This window comes from Castanea sativa, chromosome 10, assembly GCF_040712315.1.
Source record: "Castanea sativa cultivar Marrone di Chiusa Pesio chromosome 10, ASM4071231v1".
NCBI classification, from domain to species: domain Eukaryota; kingdom Viridiplantae; phylum Streptophyta; class Magnoliopsida; order Fagales; family Fagaceae; genus Castanea; species Castanea sativa.
In genome coordinates, this window is record NC_134022.1 from 8,634,406 (window position 1) to 8,650,515 (window position 16,110).

The following is a 16,110-nucleotide window of genomic DNA, read 5'->3' on the forward strand; positions in this document are numbered from 1 at the left end:
GTCTCTAGGAGGGAACTTCACACACATATACACTTAGATTAGGTTAAAGTAAAATTTCTATCTTGTATAAAAAAAACTTATTCTCACGAGTCACATTTAAAGTAAATATATATATATATATATATATATATATATATATATATTATACTTTAAAGTGTATCTGTCTTTGTTTTTGAAGCTACTAGATGATTTTATTGTTAAGTGAAGTTACATTAGTGTCTTAATAAATCATGTTTTGTATCGAAAAAAAAATCATGCTTTATTATTCTATATTATAAAAATAATATTGTTCTAGTTATATATTATAATTATATATCAAATACGCGTGGAGTTTCTTTGGTTTGTAAATATTTTTTAATTGTGAATGTCCTAGTTAAAATTATAGATTTTGTTCTGAAACAAGTTTGAAGAAAAAAGAGAGAGAAGAATATAAAAAATAATTGAATCTCAAAAAGAATCTCTTAATAAATTTTTTACTAGCAATAAAAAAAATATATTAAAAGACTTAATTAGTAATGTGGTTTAAAAAAACGCATTGATTGAATTATTTGATTATTAAATTGTTTGAGTTGAAATTGATTGTATAAGGCCTTTATATTTTATTTTTAAATTATGAGTTTTTAATTTAATAGATGTATTGGATAGCATTAACCATGATGCAATTATGAAATACTTTCAAAATATAAAAATCTGGGGTCCGGCAATATATATGTGATATATATTTTAGGAGTTTTTTTTTTTTAGAGAGTTTCAACTTGTGACGTCCGCTCCTAATTATAAATTTTTATCATCAGACCGAGACACCAATCAATTTTTGATGTAGGTGGGGATTGAACCCTAAATCTTTTATTAACTATTAGAGACTTTACCGGTTGAGTTAACTGAAACCCACGATATATATATTGGGATTAGTTAAATTACAATTGTGACACCTTATAATTACTTATATATCCAAGATCCTGAGACTTAACACACACCCACACAACCCATATAAAATACTTAATCCAATCAAATCCACACAATTTGAGATATTTCAATCTTCTCTAATTAAATTTCTAACATTCTCTTTAGGACCCATGTTGTGTTACAGTGCCCGTTCGAGCTACATAGAGTTACTTCTAATATCATTTGTTATGATCTGAGAAAAGCACTAGCGACATTTACACTTATACCCCCAAGAAGACTAGTCAAGTTATAATTAGAGTTCCATGAAATCATTTATATACTTAGCATTCACCTAATAAACATTTAATATAAGACTCAACACTCCCATACAACACGCACTAATAATACAATCCAATCTAACCAAATCCACACAATTTAACCAAAGCCCATCAAAAAAAGGATGGTAAGTGTTACCGACATCATAATGATAAGGTCTATGATATTAACGAATACTATCTTTTGTTAATATATGAATATATAAAATCTATTTTTTCTTTTCCTTTAAAACATTATTTCTTTGGCATTTGAGTGGTACCACTTTAGTCAGAGTGCTAATCAAAAGGAATTCATTGGAACGGAATTTTTTTTTTTTTTTAGGGCATTGGAAGGGAACTTAGAAAGCCTTTAAAAAGTGAAAATTTGTGACATCTTATTGTCAAAGAAGTATGCCACTAATGATAACTTTGGAGAAAGTAGTTTATGAAAAAGGAAGACACTAACGAGATGCCCTAAAGATACTAATTTATGAAAAATTTAGAAACTTTTTATTAAAAAAAACAATTAACTAACTTTCTTTTCAATTTTTTATATTTTTCATTAAAATAATATTAAAACTTTTTTTTAGCTGTTAAAATAGTCAATTAATAAATTTTTCTAAAAATGCCAATTAACAGGACCCAAAAAATGAAAAGATATAAAATTATTAAATTATTAAAAAAAAATCTTTTTTTATTGTACAAAAGCAGAGTAATGTTTATCATAATATCCCGAATTGGGAAAGGCTGCCTTGGAGTACTTACATCCCACCAAATAGTCGAGGAAAAATGGAGGAAAGCAGTGATGAAGAAAATGGGTCGGTAGTGGTGGTGTTGCTAGTGCTTTCTCTCATCTCATTTTATTTGTGGTTCCAAATTTTATTTATTTATTCCAAGATGATGCATCAAGTGCCACGTGGAAATATACGGACCATAGGTTCTACAGTCTATTCCCCCGTGATATTGACAGGGGCTACAAGGAAATTGGGGTGGAAAGTTTTTTTGTTTTTTAGAGGATAATCGTACATTTGATGATAATGTTGATAATTAAACTCAGATTGCGTAAAAGTGAGTCTAAACTTCTAATCTAGAATACGTGCGCAACATAAAATTGAGATAGTTTAGAGCTTATAAGGTATTTTAAACTTTGATTATCAAAAAAGGTTTTTTTTTTTTTTTTTTTTTTGAGAGAATCAAAAATTGTATTTTAAACTTTATTATTGATTGATAAATGGTTGGTTTCGTTTACAACAAAAATCAATAACTTAAACAAATGATAAAATAGTTTTAACAAATTCTTATTTACATGATGATGTGCCAAAATTTGAACCAATTTTTTTTATAAATAATCAGGAATTTAAGTACTCTAAGTAAAGCTATAATCTTAACTTTAAAGAATCCTGATCCTTCAATGTAAATTTGCAAAATTAATCTTCTTTTCCTCATATTTTTAATATGGGGACCACTATTATGAACAGTGTGATCTCTGATTTTCTTTTGTGATAATTTGATCACAGATTATAGAAACAAAACTGTTTGGCTATTTGTTTTCTTGGTATCTTGAACTCAGAACTTCAACTTCCACCTTATTTTTTTTATTGAGAGAGGAAGTATTATTCAAGTTAAAGCTCATTTGCAAACTGTTTTTAATTTTTTCCAAAATAACGTCTACATTCAAACTCAATCCCAAACTAGAATAGGGATGGCAATGGGACAAGGCGGGGCGGGATCTTCGCCCTCACCCCGTATAGATTTTTCTTGCCCCATCCCCGCCCCGCCCCGCCCCGCATGACGGGAAAAATTTCTTGCCCCATCCCCGCCCCTTAAGGCCCCGCGAAGACCCGCGAAGCCCCGCCCTACACCGTAAAACTTTATTTTTTGTTAATTTTCCCTATAATTATTACCATTTTTTCAAATAAAATGACATATTTCAATATTAAAAATATACTTAAAATTATAAATAAATTTATTCTATCAAATCAAACTAATTTTTAGCAAAAACTAAATAATGTTATCTAAATGTTTAACAAGACAATGTCACAACAAAAATCTCATAGTATGACACAAAAATCTCATATTATGTTAATGATGAAAAGTAAGTTGAGAAAGACATATGAATCATGAATAAAAAGACAAAAAAAAGAGGTAAAATTGGTACCTTATTTCCAACTTTGCTTGAGAGAAAAGAGAGGTAGAACCACGTTAGGTAGAATAAAATAAGCTGATGATATTTTTGTTTAAATAGTAAGATTTTAGAGTATGAAAAAATTACAACTTAATCCTTATTAACGCGGGGTGAGACAGGGATGGGGCAGAGCGGGGCGGGGTGGGTCTAAAAAGTGTAAACCCATCTCGTGGTAAGGGTCTAAAATCTCGCACCATCCCCGCCCCATCACCTTTGCGGGACGGGAAAAACCCGCACGGGGCGAAGCGGGGAGAGGCAGGTCAAGTGGGGCGGGGAAAAATTGTCATCCCTAAACTAGAATATAATTCTTTTATATTTTTCTTCTCATCAGTTCTTGATTCTTTGAGTTATGTTAGATTGGATATAAATCGAATACATTCTCAACCTCCTAATTTATGTCCAATGCTAGACTGACTGACAGGCACACAAAATTAATGGTGAGCCAAGATGGCTCCTGTTATGAGTTTCCCACTAGTTCAGTCTCACACATGGAAGATTGAATGATGCACATAGCCAATATTCGAAAAGAAACTCATTTGGAAATGGCATATGAAACATAAAATGAGTAAGAGAAGTAGAGAACTCGACAAAAGAGTGTGACAGAAATTAAAATACAAGGGAACCATTTTGTCAAACCACATTGCCATTGCTTTATGTTCTAATGTGAAGAAATATATTGCATAGCTTCTCCTTTTTCTTTTTTTTCTTTTTTCTTTGTCTTTTTTTAATTAGTTTTTTCCAAGTTTGCCGTTAAAGGAACACTATAGCTCATTCTCTTACTAAATGGACAATTACATTGCCCAATTTAATTGTCTGGATGAAAGATGTGACACCAGTCATTTTCTATGTTAATCAGGCCGAACTCAAAAAAAAAAAAAAAAAAAAAAATTTGCAGCATTTTGACATAACGATGTATGTATACAAAGAGGTTATACACATAACAATGCCATCCATTGATGTCCCTCGTTTTCTCAGGCTTTACCTGATCAGAAGCTTAAAGTCATTGAAAACCTTTTTTTTTTATACCCTTTATGCTTCTCACTTTTTTTTGGAATATTAAAGTATACATAGGCTCGTAAAGTTGATGTGAAATCCTTGGTGAGCTCTTTTGAGGATGAAAGTCCTTAATGAAGGTTGCTTTTTTCATTTGGACTGCTGCCATGCTAAAATTCTCAATAAATAGCCTGTGGAAGAACAAGTTACCGTTATCAATTCGTATTGTAGTGTACAAAGCAGATGGAGAAACTATTGATCATTTTCTCCTTCATTGTTGGAGGGAATGTAATTGCAAATTGCTTGATAGGATTAAAGAAACCTTACTTCAAATTGAAATTCATGTTTCTTATATTTCTTTTCTATTTAATTGGTTAAGAAACAATAGAGTAATAGGTTCAAGATCTACGAATACGTGCCTTAACATAAAAGTATCAAATAAATAAAATCATATAGAGTTGGTATCTTATATTCCAGTAAAATCAGTTATTTCCCATAATTTTATGCCATATTTCTGGCAATTTCATTTTCCGGCGAACTTAAAAACTGGAGAAAATGGCATTCCTGCAGCAAATTACTAGAATTTCTGATAAACGAATGCATACATCACATTATGACGACAATTCAAAGTGATATGCATAGCATGTGACAGCTACAGTTCGCACATTATACAATAGGAGTTGTCTGATTCATACAGTAACATCTATGTGCTTATTTCATGTTACATGTTATTACAATGGATCCCTATTTACATCTTTGTACAGAAGATATCGTGTCCGAGTTTTACCAAGTGCAGCATACCTGAAAAGGTTGCGAAAGATGTCATTGTTTATTGATTTAGACCATATTGAAGGAAGATGCAAAACATTTCTACAAATTATCATCAGTTAACTCATCTAGGAAACACGGAATATATTTCTCACTTACCATTGAGGCACAAATGGAGCCATCCAAATGACATCACCAGCTTCAACCGGATACCTATTTATGAAAATAGAGGATGCAATTAGAAATGATTTGGCATGTGGCAGTAACTAAAAAAAAAAAAATCAGAGAGAACGCAGACATAACTCATACCTGTAAACAAAACTTAAAATATTGCAATAAGCAAATTCATCAACTGTCACACAGACTGGCAAAGCCAGGCAACTTTTCTTGGACATTTCAGAACTCGTTAAAAATAGTACAAACCAAAAGTACTTTAATTTTAACTGCTATGATTTATAAAGAGTCGTTGACTGTGTTGCTGACCTTACGGCCAGTTATTGTGGATCCAAATAGAATAGAAATGTGTTGAAATAGTGATCTCATAAAAAAGTGAGTAAGAACATAAAGGATGCTGGAAGGAGTTCATTCTGCTGCATAATTCATATAGTTACTACCAAATAAGAGCTATTATAACAAAAAAACTCACAGCAATTTTGGCATTAGAGTAATAAAAAAAATTTAAAAATTTAAAAATAATTTAAAATATATATATATATATATATATATATATATATATATATATATATATATATATATATATATATATATATGACAACAACAACCATGATTCCCAAGGAAGAACAGAGCCAGATAAAACATAACTGTAATTCTTAGGCATAATGCTCAAAGATCAAAATCCCTCTTGAGGCCAAGAAGATAGTAATTAATGACATCTTAGCATCAATTCATGGACAAGTGTTTCATGGAATCCAATAAGATATTCTATGAAGATTCTCTATGCCATCACCAGCACCGTGTAATTAATAAATACAATCAACAACCAAATTTAATCTCACCTCACAATAAAATCCCATTTGTAATACAATTATCTCTAAAACCATACAATAGTTCACTCAAAGAAAAAAATAATTAAGTAGGGACACATCAAACATAAGAGTTACAGTCTGCCAAAATTAAGAAGAATCAATATTAAGCCAGTGAGCATAATACTCCTTGCATGCACTGGCACCATTCAGTTTAATGCAACCATGGTCCAAGATAAGATGTAAAGCATAGTTAGGAATCTAGGCTTCGTACTGAATGCCCAAACCTTAGGTCATTGAGAGGTACAAGATAAATCAGGTAATCCTTAGTACACTCCATTTCCTACTAACTATTTTCACATTAGTCTACAATATCATCAAATAATTGTTGTCCATCTCAGATGTCATCAGCAGGAAAAATATTCACATCATAACACACTCTCAGCTGTTAAAAACTCTTACCAACTATCACCCAAGCGATAAATGCCCTGTCCCTCTAAAAGCAACAAACCATGCTGATTGTAATGCACCTCCTGTAAAAGCAAATAGACAAAAGATATAATTTACTGAGTCCCTCATAACATTGGGAGGAAAGCATCCTAGAGAAGCTGGAGACTAAAATAACTATCAAAACAATTAGGTACTTTAATAATTATTTAACATAACCTACACTAGGAAATCAATCAAATTTATTTTTTGAAAAAGAAATTATATTGTTCAGGATGTGAATTATACAAGGCCCTAAAGATTCATAAAATTAATTACTTTTTTAGGATCACCAATCTTTAGCTTAAATGTAAGTTAAGGAACTCAGATTAGAAATTACTTAGACTGATATTATGATTTAATATGTCCCATATCCAAACCTACATCAAGGTTCATGGAGCAGTTTCCAGAAACTCAATGAAAAGGGTTTAGCCATCAAGAAAGAGAAGAATACCTTCACATTAAGAAACTCTCCAGGTTGAAAATCCATGATCTGCAGGCATGGTATATAGTAAATTACTGAAAAGAATGACATGACCAAGAAAACCGGGAATCGCCTCAAACAAGTTAATTAAAGCTTACATGGATATTGAAGTCATATGGCAAAGATGTGGGGAGAAGCTTCCTAAGTTCAAAGATCTGATAACATGTAAAGAAAAAGTTAGAACACACAAAGTTAATAACAACTATTAAGCTTATCACCAAAATACAAATCCAATGGAAATAAAAAGCTATAGTTCCCAGAAATCACATATACATTGGCGATATACAATTGAGTATTTGTTGTATGGATTCCAAGAGCCAGGAAAAATTAAAAATATATAAAGGAGGCTTGTTTCTCATCAATACAACTCAAGGAAAGGCTCCAATGCAACCAATGATGGATTTCCAACCAGTATTTTGGGTGGGTGTTTTTTTATTTTTTATTTTTATTTTGAATTAACAAAAAATATTAGTATACAAGAAAACAGGACTTTCAAGTTCCAACGTTTCTGAAATATTAAGAACATAATAACAAACAATCCACAACTTACTTCTCCTGGAGTTTCAAGGAGTGGCTGTTTATTCGTTGAACTGACAATCTGCTCAGTGACATACTTTTCCAGAGAGGCATACCTAAAAGTAGACATGACAGTTTAATATAATATGTATTAAGGATTACCTCATAGACCTAAATATCTTTGGTGTCAATAATGTTTCAATATCAGAGTAACCCATAACTCATAAAACAAATAATTCAGTAGCTTTAATGGCATGTCAGGGTACCCTGAGTTAATTCTCATTCTAAGCATGCAATGAAAATGAAAGGTATGGAAGAGGTCACAATACATCCAATCAATTACAACACAATGGGACTCATACCTTCGCTCAAATACCACAAGAGTAGCAGATGCATCACACTTTAGTGAATGTTGAAAATTAGGCGGTAAGTAAGCATATGAATCAACCTGCGTTTTAAAGAGAAATGGCAATAGACTTACTTTTTTTTATAAGTAAAAATGGCATTATACTTTTGTTTGTTTGATAAGTAAAAATGGCAATATACTTTCTCCCAACCTTTATCAATGATCCTTAATAGTCTCACTGTACACCTTATGCAAAACATCAATCAAATCACAAAAACATTTGCTGCTATTATACAAACAAAGCCAAATAATTCAAACAACTACTTTTACGCACATACATACTGACACAGGAAAAAACCAAAACTCATGCAACACCAAAATTGAAGAAAAGAAAATTAAAAATAACCTAAGAATCAGCACTTAGGCTTGCTTGGAATCAACACCAAGCAAGAGAAACAAAACCAAGGAATCCGCACCTACGATTAACAGGAATCAACACCAAGCTATAGAAGGAAAAACTCCAATAAATTTTATCATTCAAGCAAACTGTAAACTGCCTTCATTGGAGTATAATAGCAAACTATTTTTTATAGGTAATGCTAAATTCACTGAAAAAAGACTAATGTCTATTGGGGAACAGTTTATTTAGTTTTTTGCCGAAAGTGTGCTAAAGTATACTCGTACTTTGAAAATGTGAGCAAAGGTAAGAAAAAGTGAGGGTTTCACATAGAAGCTAAAAGGTAAAAAGCTAGCTTATAAGCTAGTCCCAAACACACACTAACAATGGACACAAAGAAGCCTAAAGACTTACCATGGGAAATTATATACAAAAAGACAACAAATCTATAAACACGACGATAGAAGTACTTTTAGCGAACCGCTATGTAATGTGCAAGACCAATCACATAAAGAACTAGTTAACATCGCTAATAATTGGGTCCCTATAGTTCACATCAAGCATCACGGATCTAAAGATTGATGACCTTTTCTAGTAACACCCACCGAATCCCAAAGGATCAAAAAGACAGCTTCACAACTCAAATGCAGTGGTACAATGTAACAATAGATGATCCAGCATCTTCTCACTATACTGGCACATGCAACACCAGATTGCTAACATATAACCTGCTAAATGAGGTTCTCACAAGTAAGAATCTTCCCCCAAAACGCCATCCAAACAAAGAAGGAAATCCGTCATGGGGCCTTTAACTCCACAGATGCCTTTCCAGGGAAGAGTACAACACGAGCCACTAAAAGCAATAGAAATAACAAACATTGAATTCCCCACTCCTTTGTAACCTCCACCTCATTTGATCACAACCCTCTCTAAGAGGTATATTAGAGTCAATAAGAAGAAGAATTGAGGCTACCAACTCCAACTCCCGATCATTAAAGCCCCAAAGAAATGTGACATCCTAGCCCCCCCTCCTTGACTGTCTTACCAGCAAAGACTCCAAAGACATGTCTCTATCTGTTGCACAGTCATACAAGACAAGAAAAACCACCCTCAAAGGTTGATCTCCACACCAACATTTATGCCAAAATCAAATCAAACTACCAATCCTACTTCGAAATGAGTGTAATGTAAAAACCTACCCCAACCCACCCTGATTCTCTTCCACAAACCACATCCATAGGGTCCTCAAATAGGTTTCGTACTCCAACCGCCCCATCCAACACCATACTTCACCACTACTACACACCTTCAAAAGCATGTTTCCCCTACCCCAAAGTGCCAGAGAAGGTTACCGAGCAGATTTTGGTTACAAAAAGGCAAGCTTCCTAATACCTAAACCTCCATGAGCAACAAGAGAACAAACTGTATCCCATCCCACTACAGGATGTTTGGATTCATCTCCCAAGCCACCCCACAAGAAACTCTGCTGTAATCTCGCAATCCAGTTTGCCCCACTAGTTGGGATGTTAATTAATGATAAATAATAATTGGTAAGCTCAACTAAGTACTCTTAAAAAGCATCATCCTCCACCCTTTTGACATGTAAAGTCTCTTCCAACCAAATAACCAACACTCCAACTTCTCTAGAATAGGGTTCCATATCTATTTCAATTTAAAATAAGCCCCTAATGGCATACCAAGGTAGAATTTATCCCCAAAAAAAGGGCATACCAAGGTAGGGCAAACATGTTCAACCATGTTCTCAACCACACAAACCAGTACCATCTCACTCTTAATCGATTACCTAAGTCATTGCTTCTGCGCTCTTTCTGTTTGTCTTCCGTTCTGTTTCACAATTTCTCTTTTCGATCAACTCAACCTCCTAGGATTATGGTTGCCAAGAGCCTTGTAGCTCAACTAGTTGGCAACTCCTGGTGTTTCATTAGCCAAGAAGCGAAATTTTTTTGCAAACATAACATGATTTAAATGTTTGGAAACATAAAAGAATGATTAATCAAATAGATAAGCATAACCAAAACCATACAAGATTCTGAATGGCGTATGAATTACATTACACACCAATACAACAACAAAATTCTTTTTTATAAAATTTAAAATAAGAAATTAGGTTTTGAATGTTCATGAACATAAGTAAGGAAGTAAAGCAAGACATATTACACATATGCCATGTAGATAAAAGTCGAGGCATTTAATTTTCACAATAGTATTAGAATTAGATAGCAATAAATATGTGTGATAATTTAATAATGAATAAAGCAAACATAATAATTATCAAAATAGGAATAGTTGAGAAAGTATATGATATATTTCATAATGAGTTACTTAACCTTAATGCTATCAAAACTAGTAATCTCATGCTGAGAAACATAATTAAAATTAAATATCAATAAACTTTCTTACTATCAATTCATGGCTAATGCCAGAAACATTGGCAAGAGTCACAGCACCTTGAACCACAAATATGAACCTAGAGGGACAAACAATAAATGTTACAAAGTAAATTAAATTTATAATTATAACCTGCTTGAATAATAGTCCATATGATATAGATATAGAAGGGGGAAAGAAAAAGTAAATATGCGTACCTCTCAACATTAGATGGCGGGAGCCCAGATTTTGAATTCCCTGCTCAGGATTGAGCAAACAGCAATGAAAAAAATACTCAGCAGACAATAAATTCAAAAAACATATCATTTTTTTTTTAATTTTTTTTTTCAAACAACATATCCTTAAATGGGCATCACACAAATCATGGATGACAGACATGGCACATAATGCACATCAGGAAATAACTTTCCATACACTTTCTGTTCAATATATTGACTAATTAAAGGTACATATATAGCAGTGCCCTGCTTGCATCTATGCAATAAGAGACCTCTGAGGTGAAAACAGAAATTTCAACCACTTTTATTTTTGCAATAAGAGAAATTTGAGGTAAAAACAACAATTTTAACTGAATCACATGATCATTTAATGGATGTAGTAAATAGGATATCTCTGATTTTAAGGAAAATGTAAAGACTGTAAGATTGTGTTGACCGCGTAACCAAGAAGCTGACTTGATCACACCATGCCATGCAAGAAAGTTGGGTGTGGTCAGAGAACATCCCTAAGCTTGTCCTAGACTTCATGCGCGTTAGTGCTAGATTTTGACCATTATGAGGCATTTCTTTTTAATCAAAACACATCTCCTATAATCAGGAAACATAAGCTCCTAATTCAAATGACCTTGGGATATTGGAAATCTTACTTGTACTTCTTTTATTAATTTTTAGATCTTTGTAGTTTTAGATGTTAATTATTTGGTGGGGCTCTTCTACACACCCCATGTACTAGGGTTTCACCTTTTTATTTTAATAAAATTTCATTCTTGCAAAAAAAAAGGAAAGATGAGTAGACTAGAAGACATGACTTGAGTTGTAATTAAGAAATTAATGAATATAATTGAAAATGGCCATCAGAGCGGAGTAGCACAACAGAATTCACAAAGCTAATCCCAACTACCTAGTTAAATCATCTCAGGGCATTGAGTCATCTTTCAGACACAAACTATAATAAAGGACTTTATGGGGTACGTCACTCCTGTTAAAGACCACAGGGCAATTCATTTCTAGTTGAGAAAGAGAGAGAGAGAACCTCAATGTGCCAAATCATGTATGTCAAGTATTGATTTCTGTAATTTCACATTACATTTTTATTGCCTGTGCATGATAAAAAAATTCACAAAATAACATGAAGAAATGCAGGCAAAGAACGTATAGCATATGGGAAGTTAGTGAAATAGAACAAATTGGGGAAATCAGTCTACATGTTGTTGTGGTGGATTTAGATTTAGGGGAATTTGTGGATCTAGTGTTTAGAACTTTAGAAAGAAGAGCTTGGGTTCAAGAATGACTAAGACTTTAAATAGAGAACGGAATAGGTTTGATTTAGGATTGCAAAGAGGTGAAGAAAAACTGAAATCAAATCTACCCACAATCTGTGAATAGTTCACATGAACAGTAAGAGAAAAAGAACAATAAGGCCAACATGTCTCTGTACTCAAAACAGTTAATATTTGTATTAATCAACTCCTTGTTTGAGTACAATGACACGCTTTATATAGTCTCTAGATCTTGCTTTTTCTAATAGAACTAGGACTCCTATTTTGACTAGTAAACAAACTCCTCATCAGACTACCAAACTAAAAACCTAATAAGGTAATAAAGACTAACTTGGGCTCAAAGGAAACATAAGATAATTCTAGACTCAACTAAAATACCAAACCCTTAATGCAAGAGTTGCAGAAACTATATTTCTAACCCTGAATACAAAAGTGGCCATAATTTGTAAAATAAAAATCCATATTAAATACTGTTTAACCCTATAATTCTTATAATTGGACCTTTAAAACTATAAGACTCTTAATTAAATTGGAATTTAAATATTGAACCAATAAAATAAATCTTGAATAGAAGTATAACAAATAATATATATTAACACGAACATTTTCCATCTGACACTAAAAGGTAAGGATTTAACAAGACTAGACACAAAACATGACAGTTCATTGCATTTCAACAATTGATTGTGTGTAGAAAAATCTCTATAGTGTCATTAAAAATCATAAGCTGGATAATTTTCCTACCAAAACAAACAGATAGTTGCAGAGTTCAACTACATGCTTGTTATCTATGGTTTACAAGATGTATAATAATGAGCCAGTTACCTCTAAGGAACCAAGTTGAATCACACAAACTCCAGCCATTTTTCTTATATAGCAAATTCTCCCAATTTACGGTGTAACAACTGCAATGTCTATACACCAATCTTAGATTGCTCCTTTTTTTTGCATGCAGATGTTTGGCAAAAAGCTCAAGTCTTTATAAAACATGTGAATGTGCCAACTTGTGCATGATGAATGATGATTTGCAATTACTATGACACGTTAAAGTATGAACCAATCTAAAATCTTGAAGCATTTATCTCTTAAGCTGAAGAGCCATCATATACCACAAAATGCATGAAAACTATATGACCCATACCAAAACTTGAAATCAAAGAAATTGACTGCCAATACAGTTCTACAATCAAACCTTGCATTTTTGCTAGATACATTACAAAGTTTGAGCCAATTGCCGGTGTAATTAAGTATGCTCCCAATGTTTCAGTCCTGTCAAAGAAATTCAAATTACTGCACCAGCAGAAAATAAATAACCATTTTAATAATAAATTGTAATGCAAAATCAAAAGTACCACTCAGGTAAAGCACTGAATACTTGGCTTTCTGGTGTTATTAAAGCATGATCTCTTTTATAAACACTGCGTGTGAAACCTGGCAAGTCTAGCAATAAGAACCCAAAAAGAATTCAGATGATTATAGGATCTGTCCAACACCTTTTAGATTTGTTTCAATTCAAAAATAGAATAAAAAGGTTTTAAAAAAATAATGTTTAAAAAATTCTGATTGTAGCTTCAAAAGAAAATATCAACAGCAAAATAATTGCACAAGATGCAAGCACTGATTGATAGCTAAGTATCAACTTTCCCAGAGTTATTCACTAGTTTCTTGGCATCCAAAAATTGCCATTAAGAAAGTCGCACAGTGATTCGCTGCCACATGATGTATTCCAAAACATTATCCTTGAAATAATGCATGCATAAACAGGAAAAAAAAATTTTTGTTTGAGCTTTGGTCAGCTATTAGATAAGTTTTCAGTTTTCTTCTTTTTTTGCTAAATTATAAGTTTTTAGTTTTCATTCCCTGAAAATTTTCCTTTAATTTATCACCTTTATACCACTTTTCATCCTTTTTAAAGACAACCTTTAAATTTTCAACTAATCAAATATGTTTTTTGAATTGTTGAACTAACCAAATATGTTTTCTTATGATTTTTCCACTCTCACTAAAACTGGAGAAAATAAGGACACTTTCACTTACTAAACATACAACCCAAAAAGTTATGTTTGATAAACCTATTACTACTCAAGTAACTCAACCTTATTAAATAAAAATCTCACCCAACCAAACTGCTACTACTACATGGTTGAGTTGTGTTGTCCAACTTATTAATCTCACATCACTAAAGCACAGAATTCTAAAATTAAAGTCTTTCTTGGTCTAGAAATTATAAGTAACTTCTAAATAAAACAGTAAAAAAATTATTTCATAAATCATCATTTTCAATTTATGTTGTCACAGAAATCAACTGTTAAATATTTTGATATGTTCTTTTGAGAAGGGAAAGAAAAAAAAAAAAAAAAACCCTTCTTCAACAGCACCCTGTGAAACATATTTTTGCATTGTTTTCTACTTTTTCTTCTTCAATTCAAAGGTAGAAACAAATCCCAAAATTTATACCTTTGGACCCTCCCCTTTTTTGCTTTATATCCTCAGCAACCAAACACAGTCGAAAAAGTTTAAAGCAATCAAACTCTATGCTTTGGATTTTTCTACAGAATAACACAAACCATTTCTACGAATACCCAGATCAAGTTATAATAAGAAGGCAAAATAATAATCACTTACCTTGAAGATGAGAAGGAGAAAGTGTAGGATTGGTGACCTTCCAGTACAGAGGCTTCGAGTCCGAATCAGAGTTAATAATAGAAGGGGGCATAGAGCAAATCCCTTCTTCACTCACTGCAACTTTGATCAAACCTGAGAAGGAAAAAGAACAATAAAAATGATTAAGCAATCCCCCATGTGGGTTTTGGCCTTTGAGAAAGCAAATATAAAGATTTTCTGAGCAACCAAAATGGGTTATAGTCTTATAGAATGTCGCTTACTGAAAATGGTGAGGAGGAGGAGGAAATGTGAAGGAGTGTGCATTGTAACTGTGTGTGGAGGACAGTGCTGGCTTGTTTGTTCCACTGATTTTGCTTTGTGTTTTTTATATGTGTGTGTATGAACTTTGAAGAAGACAGATGCTGACTAGAGTAGCATGTGTTGTTGAGGAGCCAAAAAAGTTTTGGGCGTGAGGGATGTCTGTGTCTCAACTGCTTTGCACGTGCGCAGAAAGGTCGCTACTGACTAGCAATATTTGGAGCTTTTTTCTTTTTCTTTTTTTTTAAACACCTAAAATAAGAATGAATTGCCCTTAGGTTCCTCAAATTTTAATTTTGTAGATCGTCAATTAGGTATGATTGATCCCTCAAAAAATTAATTTACGTATGATTGACTGAAAATATGCAGTAAAGAATACCCTTTTAAGAGTTAAAAATATTTTGGGTCTATTTGTTACACAATCTTAAACTCACATTTTAACATTTTAAACAACTTTCCACACATTTTCACACACATTTTCATCCACAAAATTTCAAAAAACTACAAAAATTTTATGTCAAACTACTCTACCAAATACCTCATTTTATGTCTCAAAATAAGTATAAAACAAATTTCATCTCAAACAATGTGACTGGTGTGCGCAAAGATGATGGCTTGGTGCAATGGTGATGGTGGCTAGTGGTTGTTGGCTAGGCGGAGAAAAGAAGGGGAAATAGACTTCTCTAGTAGAAACATTTAGAAAAGATTAATGCTAGTGTCACAACTCGCTCATGTGGTAGGCGAGTTGTGGCACTAGCATGGCTCTTTAGAAAATGTAAAAAAGGAGAATTTTGAGAGTTTGGTTATGGAGATAATGTGTGTTTTGAGGTGGCTTAAATTATTTGGTGTATAGGTGATATGGCTTTAAGGGATTTGGTGGGAAATTATTTGGTACACACTATACATATGGACTATGGAGTGTGA

At 32.7% G+C, this 16,110-nt stretch overlaps 1 protein-coding gene across 1 annotated transcript; it reads right to left on the reverse strand.

The window, feature by feature from the left end:
- Window positions 1-4,942: 4,942 nt before the first annotated feature.
- LOC142614157 ((S)-ureidoglycine aminohydrolase) lies at window positions 4,943-15,306 on the reverse strand. Its single transcript, XM_075786704.1, has 13 exons — window positions 15,150-15,306; window positions 14,890-15,021; window positions 13,617-13,704; window positions 13,457-13,533; window positions 10,964-11,003; window positions 10,779-10,845; window positions 7,977-8,062; window positions 7,649-7,730; window positions 7,197-7,253; window positions 7,069-7,107; window positions 6,591-6,661; window positions 5,305-5,358; window positions 4,943-5,178 (listed from the first exon to the last, which is right to left on the reverse strand). The coding sequence occupies exons 1-13, from the start codon at window positions 15,190-15,192 to the stop codon at window positions 5,109-5,111; spliced, it is 906 nt and encodes a 301-aa protein (XP_075642819.1). The 5' UTR covers window positions 15,193-15,306; the 3' UTR covers window positions 4,943-5,108.
- Window positions 15,307-16,110: the final 804 nt, after the last annotated feature.

Bases quoted from the DNA above. Each gene is read 5' to 3' on its own strand.
- LOC142614157 (XM_075786704.1), bottom strand. From the start codon at position 15,192: ATGCACACTCCTTCACATTTCCTCCTCCTCCTCACCATTTTCA. The intron at 13,534-13,616 runs GTACTTTTGATT...TTTCTTTGACAG, and splicing joins TTCAGTGCTTTACCTGAGTG to GACTGAAACATTGGGAGCAT. The intron at 7,731-7,976 runs GTATGAGTCCCA...GTCTACTTTTAG, and splicing joins CTTGTGGTATTTGAGCGAAG to GTATGCCTCTCTGGAAAAGT.